This window comes from Felis catus, chromosome A3 (genome assembly GCF_018350175.1).
Source record: "Felis catus isolate Fca126 chromosome A3, F.catus_Fca126_mat1.0, whole genome shotgun sequence".
Lineage (NCBI taxonomy): Eukaryota > Metazoa > Chordata > Mammalia > Carnivora > Felidae > Felis > Felis catus.
Window position 1 is genome coordinate 10,007,604 of NC_058370.1, and position 16,727 is coordinate 10,024,330.

General features: G+C 48.7%; 1 protein-coding gene across 5 annotated transcripts in view; it reads left to right on the top strand.

Annotated features, from left to right (window-relative positions):
* The window catches only part of ZFP64 (ZFP64 zinc finger protein), a 92,223-nt gene that overhangs the window by 8,692 nt on the left and 66,804 nt on the right, over nt 1-16,727 (top strand). For 3 of the 5 annotated variants that reach the window (XM_019826349.3, XM_011280752.4, XM_011280751.4), the window contains exons 3-5: nt 9,863-10,024; nt 11,095-11,157; nt 14,567-14,818. In XM_019826349.3, coding sequence (XP_019681908.2) covers nt 9,863-10,024; nt 11,095-11,157; nt 14,567-14,818 — 477 coding nt within the window. The remainder of the gene's footprint in view (nt 1-9,862; nt 10,025-11,094; nt 11,158-14,566; nt 14,819-16,727) is intronic. The other 2 variants (XM_019826352.3, XM_019826350.3) reach the window with 1 other exon arrangement.

Below are 16,727 nucleotides of genomic sequence, written 5' to 3' on the forward strand. Positions count from 1 at the left end.
GTACGTTCAGGCTGGGCCTGGAGACCCCTGTGTGCCCAGCTCACGGTGCTGCAGGGAGCTCCGAGCTCCAGAGACAGACTGCCAGGCTTGCACCCCTGCCTGCCACCCACCAGCCCTAGACCGCGGGCAAGCTGCTCTCTGCTCGCTGCTTAGTATTCCTCGTGTGCAAAAAGAGGTTACAGTGGCACCTAATGCTGTTAGGTAATAGAATTAGGTGCGTAATACCTAGTAATCATTGTGTTATTGGAGGACTCTGATAATCCACATAAAGGGTCTGGGACGGAGTAATTGGGCTCAGTAAACCACCGCCTTTATGAACAGGTGGCGAATGGACGTGAGACCTGCAGTCTGTTCCGTCTCTGCCTGACTCATCATTCCTGCTTCTGTGCCGCAGAACAACCGAAAGCCCGCCTTCTCCCCCCTGCTTTCACACTGTTTCATTTGGTCTTCTGGGCCTGACTCCCCGAAAGCTTGGGCTTCCCTGTTCCATTTAGTGGCAGTTCCGAGACCCGCCCCTGGACCAGAATCTCTGGGGAGCTTGTTAAAGATACCGATGCCCGGGCCCCACCTCCTGAAGCCGAGTCTCTGGGGCCGAGGCTCAGGCATCTGTATTTTTAACAAGCTCCTAAGGGATTCCACGTCTCAGCCAAGTTGGAGAGTCCCTCGCTGCTCGAGGCCACGGTCTGACCCCCGACAGGCAGATTTCTCCAGATATTCTCACGCAGACACTGTCCAAACTTGTTTGTGCCTCCCAGTCGTTGACTAAAGCCAAACCTTTCCGGATCGCTCATCTCTGTCCCTTCTCTGTCCAATAATATAGTTGAATCTAAAAGAGAATCATAGTAGTAGGTGGATGTAAAGTAAACTTGATTCTCTGCCTGCTTTGAAAGCTGCCTTTTGTCTGGCGTTTGGCCAAAGAACTTTTCTACAGGTGCAGTAACAGTAGATATTGACGCTGGTGAAAAAAATAGTGAGCAGCCCACATACGTTTTCTAAGATTCTAAAAATCACGGGGCTTAGGAGTTAGGCCCCTGAGTTGGAGTCCCGGCCGTGACCATGGCAAATTATAGGAGCTCCTGGTGTCTTGTTTTCGAAGTGGGGATAAGAATAGATAGAAAGGCCACGGGGTTTGATGGTTAAAGAGTCTGGGTCCGATTGCCTTGAGTTCGATGCCCAGCCACCCCCACCTGCGGTCAGGTAACCTTGGGCAGGTAACAGGATCTCAGTGTCTGTTTCCCCAGCTATATAACATGCCGGTACTCACCTCAGAGGGTTCTAGCCAGGCCTCCCCCATGAAAGATGCTTAGAGCTGTCAGTGTTAGCCGCTCGTACTTAACCACATCCGAGGGCTGTGAAAACGCAATGAAACAGCAGAGAAAATGCGGCTGCAGGGCCCGGCCCATGACAAGCCCCCAGCCAAGAGTAGTTGAATCGATCTCTTGACCCAGAAGGATCTTTCTTTCTCTCCCCTTCTAGTTAATTCCTACCCTTTGGGTCCCACGCTAAAGGTCACCTCCACCTAGAAGCTCTCCGTGATTTCTCACTCCCCACGCCCCCGGGGTTACATGTTTTACCGCTTCCCCACCCGGCACTTATTTATCTCGCTTGTGATTCACTAGCAATTTGGGGATAAGCAGTCTTTAGTTAGCTGGAGAAGTGGATTCAGATGCTGTCAGAAGGCAGGCGGGGACGGTGAATGCAGGAGCAGATATGCCACGATGGGGAGTGGGAGGGCCTGGGGACCACCAGCTGGGAAAGGAAAGCCAGGAACGGGCACCAGCTTCGTCTTGGTATGTCTAGGAGGTGGGCTGGCTCTACCAGGCAGGCTGGGCTGGTCCCCTGTCCTCTGTTCTCCTGGGAAACAGTTCCCAGAAGGCCAGCATGAGCTGGGCCGCTCTGGGACCCTGGGGCGACAGGACCACAACCAGACCGCTCCCCCTTCCTGAGACGCCAGATACCCGACATCCCCTCCCCCACGCATCGGGGTGACAGCGGCTTGTCTGCCTATTACAGGTGAGGCTTTTCTCCTCCTCAGTCTTAACTAAGACACCACATCGTAGGCTTCTCCCCACTTTCTGACGGCTTGCAGGCCGGCTTCCTCAGGCCTCCCCAAACCTCGCTTGACGTGAGCCCCAAACCAGTAAGAAGTCCTTTGTAGCCACCGGTTACTGAGATGCCCCGTGGCTCTCGTGGAATGACGCTTTCCTGCCGCAATGTCTCTGGCCAGAGGACAGTGACAGAGGGAAGGTCCAGCCCACCTAGCTGGTTTTGGAAGCCTTGAAAGAGAATCCGAAGGCTCAGTTTGGCCCGTGGGCCCCCAATCGGTGGTTTAATTTCTTGTTTACTGGATTGTAGATCTCCCTGCCCGCAGGGACCTAATTGTCTTGCTTTCCTGCCCCCTCAGCCCCAGACCTGGCACACCGGAGACCCTCAATAAAACAGTTCTGGAAGGGACACGGGAAAGGGCAGCTGTAGGATTAGATTAATGTGCGTGTAGCATGTGACTTGAGGGTCACCTGAGGGTCCAGGGAGGGCAGTCCCGTGAGACTGTTGCGCGACAGACGCGGGAGCCGAGATAATGGAGATGCCTGCCCCTGGAGAATTCCAAGCCCACGGGGGAGGAGAATTTAGTTGCCAGACATACAAAACCAGCCGTCGGTGACAAGTCTGGCCTTGTGCAAAGAGTTAATGGAGTAGATTGATCCCAGTGGGGAAAGCCGGGGGGGGGGGGGGGGGGGGGGCGGGGAATGAGATCAAATGTATAATAGTCCTTGAAAGACTCACTGGCCTTTGGGAGGAAGATGGTGGGAAGGGGGCATTTCCTAATGGTGCTTTAGATGTGGAGAAGCTCCAGGCAGTATCTGGTAACAGTGGCTGGAGTGACAAAGAGTGTATGTGCTAGGAACCATGCTTCAGCTCTGGCCTTTATTCCGAAGGAACCGGGGAGCCATTGAAGGTTGTTGAGCAGGTGAGCGATTTAGTAAGATAAACTATATAATGATTTTCTGGAAGAATCCGACAATAATAGAGGCGATTCTTATGTGAGTGCTTATTCACCATGTCTTTTCTAAGCACTGCATGTGAGCCATAAATTAGATGCGAAGAATGATTAATCCCCATGTTACCAGTAACCAGCTAAGGCACAAAGGGGTTAAATAGCTGTCCAAGTTGACTGAGCCAGAAAGTAGCAAATCCAAGCCACCTGGCTAGAGTGTCCGTGCCCTTGGCCACTTACGCACCACCCCTTAGAACACCCTCATGACAGTGTTTCTCAAACGTGTCTGTGCCTCAGAAGCCCCTGAAACTTCGGTGAAACGTGGAAATATCCAGATCCCCTTCCCCTGGCGGTAACATCTCCGTGGCTCTGTCTATCCCCAGATAGATCCCAAGATCCCAAGAAGCTATCTGCATGACTGCCCCCAGGTTTTATGCCTTTTTTCCCCCCACAAAAGGAAAGTTCACACCAAACTGCGGGATCTTAGTCCCAATTCCTACCTTCCGGGCGAGCGGGTCTGATTGGCTCAGCTCCTGTCAGGTATCTGCTGCTGGACCAATCAGCTGCGGCAGAGGAGAGGGGGCGGTGTCAGGCTGGGACCTCACGTCGGACTTGCGTGAAAACCCTTTGGAGGGGCACGAGTGGGCTTTTTTCTTAGGAGATGAATTTTGAGTTTGCATTTGGTTCCAGAACCCTAAATGTCAATCGTACGCGTGGACAACATTGGAAGAAACAGAAAAGTACAATCGATTTGAATATATGACAATGTAACAATATCCTTAATCTGTAAAGCTCATGTACAAGTCAATAAGAAAAAAGTGAAATTCAATAGAAAAAAAAAAAACACAAAAGAAAAAATAGCATGAACAGGGAGTTCACTACAGAAGGTACAGGGATGGATAAAAAAAAAAAAAAGTCAAAAGGAATTCATCCTCACCAGTTGTTTGAAAAAAAATGTGGGTTAACTAAAATGATCTCATTTTGTTCTGTCAAATAGCTGATGTGCTAGCAAGAGTAAAGGGGAGAATGTAAATTGATTTAGATTTGCAGAAAGGATCTTATAATCATGTATCACCAAGGAACACGGTGACCATACCATTGTGACCAATCTTGCAACTTAGAGGAATGCATCCAAAGTATCCAGAGGTCAGTTAAAAATCTGGGGTGGGGGTGCCTGGGTGGCGTAGTCAGTTGGGCAACTGACTTTGGTTTAGGCGGTGATACCACCGTTAGTGAGTTCGAGCCCCGCGTGGGGCTCTGTGCTGACAGCTCAGAGCCTGGAACCTGCTTCGGATTCTGTGTCTCCCTCTCTCTCTGCCCCTCCCCTGCTCATGCTCTCTCTCTCTCAAAAGTAAATAAACATGAAAAAAAAATTTTTTTTAATTTGGGGTAGGTGTTATTTATACAAATAAATACCCAGAAGCCAACTCAGTGTTAAAAACAGAGGAATGGATGATATAGCTCAACCCAAATGAAGGAATAGGATGTAGCCATTTGAAATTGTGACTTAGGTGAATGATAGCCTGGCCAACAGCTTCAAATGGTGACTTTTTTTAACAAAAGGGGACTGTAAATGATTCAAGCCATGTTCCCAGTTTTACACTTTTGAAATCTACATACAAAGAATGTGTTAGCCATTAGGTAGATCATTAATTCACAAATATTTTTTGAGCCCCTGCCCTTTGCCAAGTTCTGTTAGTTGCTGGGAGACAGAGATGGAGAGGACAGGCGTGACCTCGGGTGTCTCATCCAGCCAGAGGGAGGGGAGGACCACGATTAGATAATTTCCCAAGTAATTATTTGATCACAGTAGAGATTAGTGCTTTAGAGAAAAAAATACAGAATGTAATGAGCACGTATATTGCCATGTTGACGGCCTTGGGCAGTTTTTATTTTCCTCTCTATGCTGTTTCTGTACTCCCTAGATATTCTACAGTTAATGTTTACTTTTATTCAAAAAGAAAAAAAAAAAAAACAGGGGTGCCTGGGTGGCTCAGTGGCTTAAGCGTCTGACTTCGGCTCAGGTCCTGATCTCACAGTTTGTGAGTTCGAGCCCCGCGTCGGGCTCTGTGCTGATAGTGCAGAGCCTGCTTGAGATTTTCTCTCTCCCTCTCTCTCTTTCCCTTCCCCACTTGCAGTCTCTCTCTCTTCCTCTGTCTCTCTCTCTCTCTCAAAAGTAATTAATTAATTTAAAAAAATACAGGGGCTCCTGGGTGGCTCAGTCGGCTAAGCGTCTGACTTCCGCTCGAGTCATGATCTCGCGGTTCGTGAGTTCGAGCCCCGCATCAGGCTCTGGGCTGACAGCTCAGAGCCTGGAGGCTGCTTCGGATTCTGGGTCTCCCTCTCTCTCTGCGCCTCCCCTGCTTACGTTCTGTCTCTCAAAAATAAATAAGCATTAAAAAAATGTTTTTAATAAAAATAAAAGAGATAAAAAGGGGAGTCTTTAAAAATTGAAGGAGAGACGGGAGAAGCCAAAAGGGCTGGAGGATGTGAATAATGCCGTCAGATATCCAAAGGGCCATTTTGCAGAAAAGGAGCTCCCACTGGTCCACGTGAGCCCAGCGGGTTAAGACACTGAGGGGCGTGACCTCTGAGAGATTTGGCTTCTGTAACATTCATCTAACAGTCTTATATTTTAAGCAGCCTCATAACTGAGTAACCCAACACCCACGGTGCTCTGGCCACAAACCGGAACTTAACTACAACAGACAGGCTCTCGGGTGCACACCTGGACACCCAGAAAGCCAGGGAACTCCCCCAGGGACAAGAAACAAGACCGAAAGCCCAAAGCAGGTGTGTGAGGCTGTGAGCTGCCGGAGGGTGTGGGGGCAGGGGGCAGATCTCACTGAACGTGGGACTTGACTTTCATAGCCAAGCCAGAGGAGGAGGCTGTGAGGCCCTGAACTGCATTGGAAAAGTTGGCCTCGGGTCAGTGGGACTGCTCACACCCCCTTAACGCCTGGGAATGAATGGCTACTCGGGTGTCACATCACACACAGACACCTAAAGGGGCCTGAGGCCGCCCCCCAGTGACCAAGGCCACTTGAAGCCTTTCCCTGGGTATCTGTAGGCCCTGCTATTCCCAGGGCCTCCTAGAAAGAAGCCAGAGGGGGCGGCGGGGACGGGGGGGGGGACAGGGGGGGGCCTTTCTAAAGCCAGCCCGAGGCTCCAGCAAGATTGGTAACCAGAGACCCCAGTGCTCCTTTCTCGCGTGTTGAATTCCAGGCACCTGCAACAGGCACTGTGAACAGCTACGTGCTTCCGTGTTCTGAAATGTCACCTTCTCCCCGAAGCCCTCACAGATCCCCCTACTTGAAACTGCACGGCCCCCCAGCACTCCCTGGACCCCTTCTCTGCGTATTTTCCTCCATAGCATTTAGCTATATATCTGTATTCGCTATATGGCGTGTGGGTAAGTTACTGCCTGCACCAACTAGAGTGTGGGCTCCATGAAGGCAGGGATTTTTTTCTGAGTGGGGGGAGGGGCGGAGAAAGAAGGAGAGAGAAAATCCCAAGCAGGCTCTATGCTATCCGCGCAGAGCCCGACACGCGGCTTGATCTCACGAACTGGGAGGTGAGGACCTAGGCCAAAATCAAGGGTCGGACGCTCAGCTGACTGAGCCACCCAGGCACGAAGGCAGGGACTTTTGTCCCTTTGGCTCACTGATGTGTTTCTACTGCCTAGAACGGTGTCTGGCCCGCAGTAGGTGCTTAATAAACGAGGGGCGCCTCGGTGGCTCAGTCAGTTAAACAACTCTCACTCTCTCTCAAAATAAACAAACATTTAAAAAAATATTTGCTCTGGGGCGCCTGGGTGGCTCAGTCGGTTAAGCGTCAGACTTCAGCTCAGGTCACGATCTCGCGGCTGTTGAGTTCGAGCCCCACGTCGGGCTCTGGGCTCACAGCTCGGAGCCTGGAGCCTGCTTCGGATTCTGGGTCTCCCTCTCTCTCTGTTCCTCCCCTGCTCATGCTGTCTCTGTCTCTCAAAAATTAATAAACATTAAAAGAATTTTTTTTAATATTTGCTGAATAAGTCCATGAAAAATGACAACAGCGGTAGCAGTTTTCCATGCCTGATTTCTACTCTTCACAATAGCTCTAGGAGGTAGGAATAGAAATTGTACCCATTCTCCAGGTGAGGAAACTGAGGCTCAAGGAGATAAGACTTAAGAGCCCAAGCTCTTGAGCAAACCCTTTCTGGTCTTGGACCCGGCTACTTTGGGATGACTCACTCATTATGTGTCATTAGACCCACCCTCCCCCGGGACACCAAAAGCACCGGCAACTTGTCTATTTTGCCTAAAGGCAGAAATAGACACATGGAAATCCATCAAACTTCTGTGCATCAGAGGAAACAAGGCTGAAAAGACAACCTTGAGGTGCCTGGGTAGCTCAGTCAGTTAAGCAACTGACTCTTGATTTCGGCTCGGGTCACGATCTCACGCGTAATTCATGAGATCGATCCCCACATCGGGTTCTGCACCGACCACACAGAGCCTGCTTGGGATTTTCTCTCTCCTTCTCTTGCTGCCCCTTGCCCCCCCTCAAAATAAATAAATAAACATGTTTTTTTAAAAAGGCAACCAAGAGGCTCCCGGGTGGCTCAGTTGGTTAAGCGTCTGACTTCAGCTCAGGTCGTGATCTCACAGTTCGTGAGTGCGAGCCCCGCGTCCAGCTCTGTGCTGACAGTTAGGAGCCTGGAGCCTGCTTCGGGTTCTGTATCTCCCTCTCTCTCTCTCTCTCTCTCTCTCTCTCTCTACCCCTCCCCCCACTCACGCTCTCTCTCAAGATAAATATTTAAAAAAAAATTTTTTTTAAACCCCAAATGTCTTTGCGAGCCTGCAAACAAACTTGAGCACTATTGAACACCTTGTTATCACTCAGCAGAAGGGTGTGCATTTGGGGGGACTACGTATACCGAGCTCCATTGCTTAAACATCTTCCAAGATGTCGCATGATGAACCGGGTTGAAGATGAAAAGTAACGGTGTACACAGAACTACCCGCAAAGAGTAGCAGGGGGTCAATTTGATACTAATGACGCAAATCGTTCTTGCAAAGCAACAACCAAGAGAGATGAACTCCCTCAGTTAGACAAAGCTGCGTTGTTACTGAGGCGCGTGGAGAGTGTTCTCAAACTTGACCACGTATCAGAACGACCTGGGGGGCTTGTTAGAACACAGGTTGCTGGGTTTCTGAGTCCGTGGGCTGGGGCGGGACCCGAGGATCGGCCTTGGTAGCAAGCTCCGCCGTGGGTCCAGGGCTGCCGGCTGAGGACCACGCTTTGAGAACTGAGCAGAGCGCTGGAAGCAAAATCCCACAGCGTAAATGAAACGTTGCAACAAGAGGCAAGTGTGGTTGGTACCTGCATCCAAGGGACTCGGCGAGCAGACAGGATATCGGTTTGTCAGAATCTTTTGGCCAACTTTAAACAAAAGCCACTCAACTTCCAGGGCGCCTGGGTGGCTCCGTCGGTGGAGCGTCTGACTTCGGCTCAGGTCACGATCTCGCGGTTCGTGGGTTCGAGCCCCGCGTCGGGCTCTGTGCTGACAGCTCGGAGCCTGGAGCCTGCTTGGGATTCTGTGTGTGTGTGTGTGTGTCTGTCTCTCTCTCTGCCCCTCTTCCGCTCATGCTCTGTCTCTCTCTGTCTCTCAAAAATAAATAGAAAAAATTTTTAAAAAGCCACTCAACTCCCCCCTGCATATTGCAATTGAAACCGTGAAACCATTTATTTGCATAGCAAGTGCTGCTGGAACCCAGGCGTTCTTGGGGTTCATGCTGTCATTGCCAAAGGTCCTTAAGAGGTGGAGATAAGCCTGGGTTTCCTCAACATGTGCAAAGAAATCAAAATTAATTCATTCAACAAGTTCACAGTTTCGCCATCGTTAGGACCTCTCAGCCTGAAAAATACACCCAACAAACAGACCTGCCACTGGTCGTATTGACTCTTCCTGTGAAACCAAGTCTCCATGTAACAAATTATGTGTCATAAAGGAAGAAAATATTTCCAAACCCAAAACCATAACTGTAGTTAATGAAGTAGTCACAAAAGTTTTTATAAGCAGGAAAAGAAATTTGAGACTGCCTGTTTTATTCTTTATAATAATAAAAACCAAGATCAAGATGATAAAGATGTTTGGTTTCTTTTTTTCCCCTGAAAACTTCAGTAAGAATACAAGGAGTTTTTGATTTTTGTTTTTTGGTTTGTTTGGGTTTTTTTGTTTGTTTTTTTTTTTGTTTTGTTTTTTTGTTTTTTTTTTTTTTTTTTTTGTCTGTCTGTCTGTTTGTTTTTGGAATACTTGTGTTTTTAGAGAGTATTTGTAGTTTGGGCCAGAATCCCTTTGATCAGTTCCTCTCTAATTGCTTGTTAGGATTTTGTGATGAAACTTATAAAGGTACCAAGTGCATTTGGCCAGAGATAATAGAAAGCTTGCCTGGTATAAATGATAGGCACATTTCTTGTTTATTTAATAAGTCTAGATTTGGATAGTCTCAGAGTTCTGGCTCAGCATCAGATTTCCTTGCTCTTTCCTCATGGTCATAGAATGGCTGCCACAGATCCAGGCATCACATCCTTACTCCAGCACATCCCAAGACAGAAAATGGGACAACCAGGCCAGTAAGAATGAGCTTTCCTCGACTGCCTCTTTTTTATTTTTAAATCAGGAAGAAAATCTCTTCCAGAAGCCCCTCAACAGATGTTCTCTAGTGTCTCACTGGCTAGAAAAGGGTCACAGGATCAGTCCTAAACAGCAAAGGAAACCGGGAAAGCAATTTAACCTGTTCATTCTCTGTGGAGGAGGGTAGGCAAAGGGAAGAGCTGTCGGGTATTCATATGATGAGAGCTAACAACCGTCCTATCTTTTAGTTTCAGCTCCAGAATTTGTGTTTGAACATGGCTATCAAACTTATCTGCCCACGGAAAGCAACGAAAACCAGACAGCCACTGTCATCTCTCTCCCTGCCAAGTCACGTGCCAAAAAGCCCACGGCCCCACCTGCTCAGAAAAGGCTTAACTGCTGCTATCCAGGTAAAGGCAGCCTTGGGTCCCGCTTGTGTAAAGGATGTGACATTCACCGATTCCAGGGCCCTCGGTGGTGAATCCCTGACAAGTGGACATAGACGTGCTCCAAAGCGCTGGGCTTAAAACTCAGAGCCCCATAGTATTTACATCATCACATATGACCTCTCTCTCGCTGTCCCTGGTTACTGTGCATGTGGACTCTAAACCTTTACAGCCATGGGCTTTGAAATGAAACTCGTGAGTATCCAGGGGACTGTGAGTTTTTCTCCCTGTGCTGTAGCTTACAGAGACATCCAGAAAGGTTGTTGTTTCCTTTAAAAATAAAACAAAGCGAAACTTTGTATTTGGGAATAATTTCAGACTTACAGAAAAGTTGCACAAATAGTACAAAAAAATGTACGTATGCCCTTCATCTGGATTTCCCAAATGTTAACATATTGTCTTTGCTCTGTCATTCTTTCTGTATATAAATATTTTCCCCCAAAACCATTTGAGACTAAGTTACAGACATGATGTCCCTTTACCCCTAAATACCACAATTTATGTTTCCTAGAACCAAGGAAATTCTTTTATATAACCACGGTACAATCATCAAAATCAGGAAATTAACATTCATACACACTATTATCAAACTACTGACCTTATTAAGATCTTACCAGTTTCTCAGTAACGTGAGAAATTAGGAGAAGAAAAACATTTTCCCCTGGTTTAGAATCCAGTTCATGATCCCCCATCGATTTGCGTCTTCATCCGTCTTTAGTTTCCTTTAATCCTAAAGTTTCGTCTTCCGTGGCCTTGATATTTTGCCAAGTACAGTTATTTTGTAAAATGCTCCTCCGTGTGGGTTTGCCTGGTATTTCTTCGCAATCAGATTGGAGCTCTGCGGTTCGGACAGGAAGCACAGAAGTGATACGTGTCCTTCTCGGTGCGTCGTATCAGGAGGCACGTGATACCTGTTCGTCCTGTGTACTGTGGGGTTAACTTTCATCACCTGCTTAAGGAAGTTTCTGCCAGCCTTCTCCACCCTTAAGTTACTATGTTCCCCTTTGTAATTAATCTTTTCTTGCCTTTATAAGGTTGCCAGTTCAAGACCGCCTACGGCATGAAGGACATGGAACGTCATTTAAAAATTCACACTGGTAAGTAACATTTCTTCGGCTCGTACGCCCGGGACATGTATCGTGTGCCAGGAGCCGGGGATCCGGATGAGTCAGACATGTGATAGGACACAGAACCTCACTGGTCGTCACAGGAATACAAATACAAATTGAATAAAAATAAGATGCTATTTCCGCACATGGTTTTGGCAGAAAATGTTTGAAGCAATAAAATCCAGTGCTGGAACAGATATGAGCAAGCTTAGCTAGTGGAAACGTGAACTGCATTTTTGATGATTAATCAGCCAGAATTAATTAAAATGTACATATTCTTCTCATTTTGAGATGATCCTATAAATGTGCGTACGTGTGTGCGTGCGTGCGTGTGTGCGCGTAACGATTGATAGAGAGGGAAGGATAGTAAATATTTTTATGTTTACGTCATATCACTGGACACAGGGTGTACGTGTGCTATTTTTGCCATTTTGAAGGTGAAATTTAATTCGTAAATACTTTTTTTTAAAAAAAGAGGGAAAGAAAGATTGATGGGGCACCTAGCTGGCTCAGTCGGTGGAGGATGTGACTTGTGACTCTTGATCTTGAGGTCATGGGTTCGAGCCCCACATTGGTGCAGAGATTACTTTAAAAACAAAGCAAAAGGAGAGGAAAAGAGTGATGCATGGAGAAAGAAAAACGTGATTATTTCTGGTGATTTTAATTTTCTTTAATATACATTTTTATGTCTCCCAGATTTTCTGGATGGAGAAGGAACTGCATTTAGACTATTTTTAACAAAGTATCAGATACTCGTAATTCAAATGATACAGTATGAACACAGAAAGTGTCAATGTGTGTAAGACAGAGATACGCTGAAATGTAGCTGGGGCGTCACTAATTGCCCCAAGTCTGCCATTTAGCGTCAGCCTTTGGAAGATGAAATATCCAGCAATTATTTCTGAAATTTGTTGGCCACGGCCAACGATTGCCTTGTTGCAGTGGGGTCATCGTGATATTCTCCCCAACCTCATTTGGATTTATTCCAATTAGTGGAATGTTAAGCTATTAAGTCTCAAGTATGGGTAAGCCTTCTCGAGGTAACAAACAGTGGATCTCTCCGTGTGGGTTTGATGTGAACGTCATCAGTCAAGCATATTCATCATCGCCAGAGTGAAGTGCTGTCATCATTAATGATGATTGAGGAAGCACTATAAATACTTAAGTGAAGCAATGACCTTGAGTCTTCTGCAGGTCCGTAGGGAAAACCTGAGGCACGCGGTTAGCTAAGCCTAGGTTTGTAGGATAGTTTCTAGGTGACTGCAACATGTCCAATCGCATCTTCAAGTCGGAGAGTTGACGAGAAGGCGTCCTCACCTCAGGTACTTTCCGAGAGGAGGGCGTGGCCAGGAGCAGCGACAGCAGGCTGTTCTCTGGCCGGAAGCCATCCTTCTTCCCCAGCTTCCGGCACCTGCTCAGTGCGGCACATAGGGAGGGTGGCGACCACAGGAGCTAATCAGCAGCTGACAACCATGAGAAATTACTGTTCATGGACTTTTAAATTTGATGGCTAGCACTTGCAATCATAAAATTATAATCTTTCATATCCTTTTTAAAAAAATGTGTTTTAATGTTTATTTTTGAGAGAGAGAGAGAGAGAGAGAGAGAGAGAGAGAGAGAGAGAGAGAGAGACAGGGTGCGAGTAGGGGAGGGGCAGAGAGAGAGGGAGACCCAGAATCCGAAGCAGGCTCCCGGCTGTGAGCTGTTAGCACAGAGCCCAAACGTGGGGCTCGAACCCACAAACCGCGAGATCATGACCTGAGCCGAAGTCAGAGGCTTACCCGACTGAGCCACCCAGGTACCCCTCTTTCATACCCTTTTAGATGTATTCTTAGACCCCAGATGTTTGCTGTAAGACAAGAGTGATCGGCTTTGGCCGATGATTGATTTTAACAGTTGGCTACTTAGAATTTGGCCAAAAGTCATATTTAATACATAAAGTAAAAGGGGGAGATCCTGACTTCACCACCCACTTCCTTATGCCATATAGACCCAAAGTCACCAGTCTTAATGGTCTCCTGTGTCTTATTCTTAAATGTTGGTGTCCCTGGACTGCGGCTAAAAAGACACCAAATCTACTTTTCCCATCCTTTATGAAGTTGATATCGTCCAAACCATCACTGCAAACTGCAGTGGAAAACACCATTCAATAGTGGTCATCTGTCCATACAACTACCTCACTGGTTTCAGTGGCCAGGTAGGGAATTGGTTCAATAATCTACGCTCCATCCATACAGTGAACTACGCCAGCTTTCAAAATTGTGTTGTGGCCATTTACTGATGTGACGAGACGTTCGAAATTATTTCAAGTGCCAGGAAGTAGTCAGTGGGGAGGCACTATTGCATTGGGCTCAGAAAGCAAGACCGTCGTGGGTTCTAATCCCGGGTGCTGACGGGATTGAGAAAAGTCACTGAGAGGCCCGGTGCCTCGGAAACAGTATTTGAGTTGACGTCAGCCGAGAAGTTTTTTGTGCCTGATACGCACACAGACGCACGTAAATAGTTGCAGAGACCTCCATCGAAAAGTTAGCAGCTGTTCATGGGTGGTGAGTTGGCCTGTGCTTAGTGAGGACAAGTTAAGCTGCTGTCGCAAAGAAACCCAAACAGCGGCTCGTACGCGGTGGGGGTTTGTGGGTCTCTCACATGACTGTCCGGAGGTAAGGCAGGTGGTCTAGGGCAGGCAGGCGGCTCTGTCCTACGAGATCATCCGAGGACCTCGCTTCCTTCTACACCGTTATGGTGCGGCGTGTCCCATGACATCATCCACACACCTGCTGCCCGCACCTGCCGGTTCACCCCCCCCCCCCCAGTCTTGGAAACGGCCGGCAGGAAGGGGGGAAAGCAAAAAGTAAAAGGCAAGGAGTGTCCTTTTACAAAAGGGACGCCTTTACCTCCTCTGCGATATCAGCAGGGGGGGACTCTGCTGCCAAATCACACCTCGCTGCGGGCGAGGCTGAGAAATGCAGCCTTGAGCTGCTTGGCTGGGAGCGCCCCCAAAACGTGAGCCTCCGCGTGCTAGGGCGTGTCCGTGAAGAAAAGGGAACAGGACGGAATGGAGCGAGACCCCCGCGAGAACAGCGTCTTGTTTTACTGAGCTGTACTTTAGCAACTTGAGTCGCCCTCTGTGCTTAACCAACAAGGAACTCTTTTCGATGTAGGAGAAATTAGAAAATGCCAGTAGGCAAACGCGAAGGAACTCCCCCTCTCCTGACGTGTTGGGCGGCTCTTTTGCACGTGTTCCGCGTAGCTCTGGGGCTTTCCCGAATGTTCTTCGGTGACGGCGTATTCCTCTTCTCGTAAGGCAGTGGGAAATAAGCCTGTTTCCTTTTCAGTATCGTTTTCTGATGCCATCTGTGTGTGTGTGTGTGTGTGTGTGCGTGCGTGCGTGTGTCTGAAGGAGACAAGCCCCACAAGTGTGAAGTCTGCGGCAAGTGCTTTAGCCGGAAGGATAAGCTGAAGACCCACATGCGTTGCCACACGGGCGTGAAGCCCTACAAGTGTAAGACGTGCGACTACGCTGCAGCCGACAGCAGCAGCCTCAACAAGCACCTACGGATACACTCGGACGAGCGGCCCTTCAAATGCCAGATCTGCCCCTACGCCAGCCGCAACTCCAGCCAGCTCACCGTGCACCTGCGGTCCCACACAGGTAGGTCCCTCACGCTGCCTCTCACGCTGCACTCGTAACTGCCTGTTACCTGAGTCAGAAGCACCCCAGAGCCTCGAGTCACAAACGCAGTAAGCGACCCGGGGACGTGTGGTCATGGCACCGTTCGTGGGTTTGCTTTTCATCCACCCAGAAACGCCTCTGCTCGGTCCAGCGGGGAAGAACATAGAGTTTATAACCTTGTGTCTATCTTTATGTGGCTTTCTACCTTCTTCACTTCTAAGGTATTTGGTTGAGGAGGTGAGCTAAATGAAATAGAGATACAAATATAAACAATGCACTTTTCATCCGTTTCTGCATAGCTTCCGTATTACCTCCATCCTTTTTGAAGTATGCTCGGATTCGCTCAGCATGGGCACGGGTTCTTGGAAGAACCCAGCAGAGTAGGTAACTTAACCAAGCGTGTGCGTTTTCCTTTGGGCGAGTGTATCAGTCAGCTATCGATACAATGATGCTGTGTAACAACCGCTGCAAAACCTCAGTGGCGTATTATTATAAGCGTTCATTGCTTACGTACTTCAGGTCTAGCCGGTGGGCTGGACGCTGTGTTGATCTCGGCAGGGCTCAGTCGCATGTGTGGGGAAAGGCTGGGTATCTGTCCACTGACCTTGGCTGGGGATCTGCTGCCTGTGGGTTAGCTGGCTGTACACTTACCTTAGCTGCGGCAGTCTGGCTCTGCTCCACATGCCTCTCATCCTCTTTCTGGGGCCAGTGGGCTACCCCAGGTTTGTCCTTCTCATGGCCGTGGCAGGGTACAAGCCTGCACCCCCCAGTGGGGAGGCCCCAGTCAAGCCTCTGCCTTCACCCCACTGGCTGAAGCAGGCAATATGGTTGGGCCTGGTGTCACAGATGGGACTGGGCTCACCCACGGTGGGAGGTCACCGCCAGGTTACACGGCAGAGGCCAGAGATAGGAGGGAGGGTAAAGAATCGGGGCCATTTTTGCAAACAACTGTAGTCCGGCTCGCCATCACTCACATCTCTGACGTGAAGATGGAGTCATACCTTCCCAAGACCCACATAAATCACACCCAGTCACAGGATCAAGATTAAAGGCCGGGATACTGTGATCTCCACCAGGTTTGGATATGGCTTCTCTTAACCTAGAGACCTTGGAAATGAAAAGACAAGCCGTGTGTTCCTACGTCCCCAATGTGCAGTGGTGACACAGACCCAGAATAATTCCAGTAATCCTGCTGTTCAAAAGGGGAAGAATGGGAAGCCCTTGGCGGTGCCTGCTCCACAGATTTCCAAGATCCCTCTGGGCACATGTCCCCGGGTCCCCTCAGTCTGGGGCCAGGGGATGTTTCCTGGTTAGGCCTTCCTTGGCTCAGCTCCCCGGTTCCCGACCCTCCCCACCACAGCATCCTTCCTATCACCTGCCTGAGCCACTTCTGAAAAGCGGTGGAAAATGTTCCTTTGAGGAACTTTCTCAGCCTGCTTCCTGCCCACCCAAAGGTTCGGCTCTTTGACTCTAGGGTGGTGACAAGTTGCCTAGTAGAGCCATCAGCAAGACTTTGTGTGTTTCCTGTGTATCTTTGTGCCAAACGCCCCACCCACAATTCTCTCGGAGGCTCTCCTTTGTCCGAACCCAATTCTAGGCACTTTTGGCTTAAAACCTTCTGCTGTTGAATCCCTGGAGATTCCCAGGAATCGCGGCCAGCGGGAGAACCTACTTAGGCCAACTTCGTTCTTTCGGAGGTCTTAACGAAGAGCCTTACTTTACATCGACACCCCTCGTTTGTCATCCGGTCTCCCCCCTGAGATCACTTTCCTGGATCTGATCTTCAGTCCCCGAGTTTCTGTCTTACTCTGAGAACCTTTTACTGACTGGAGATGAGAAATCTTCTCTAACCCAGCCCATCTTTGGTTTTCTGTATTCTCTCTGAGTT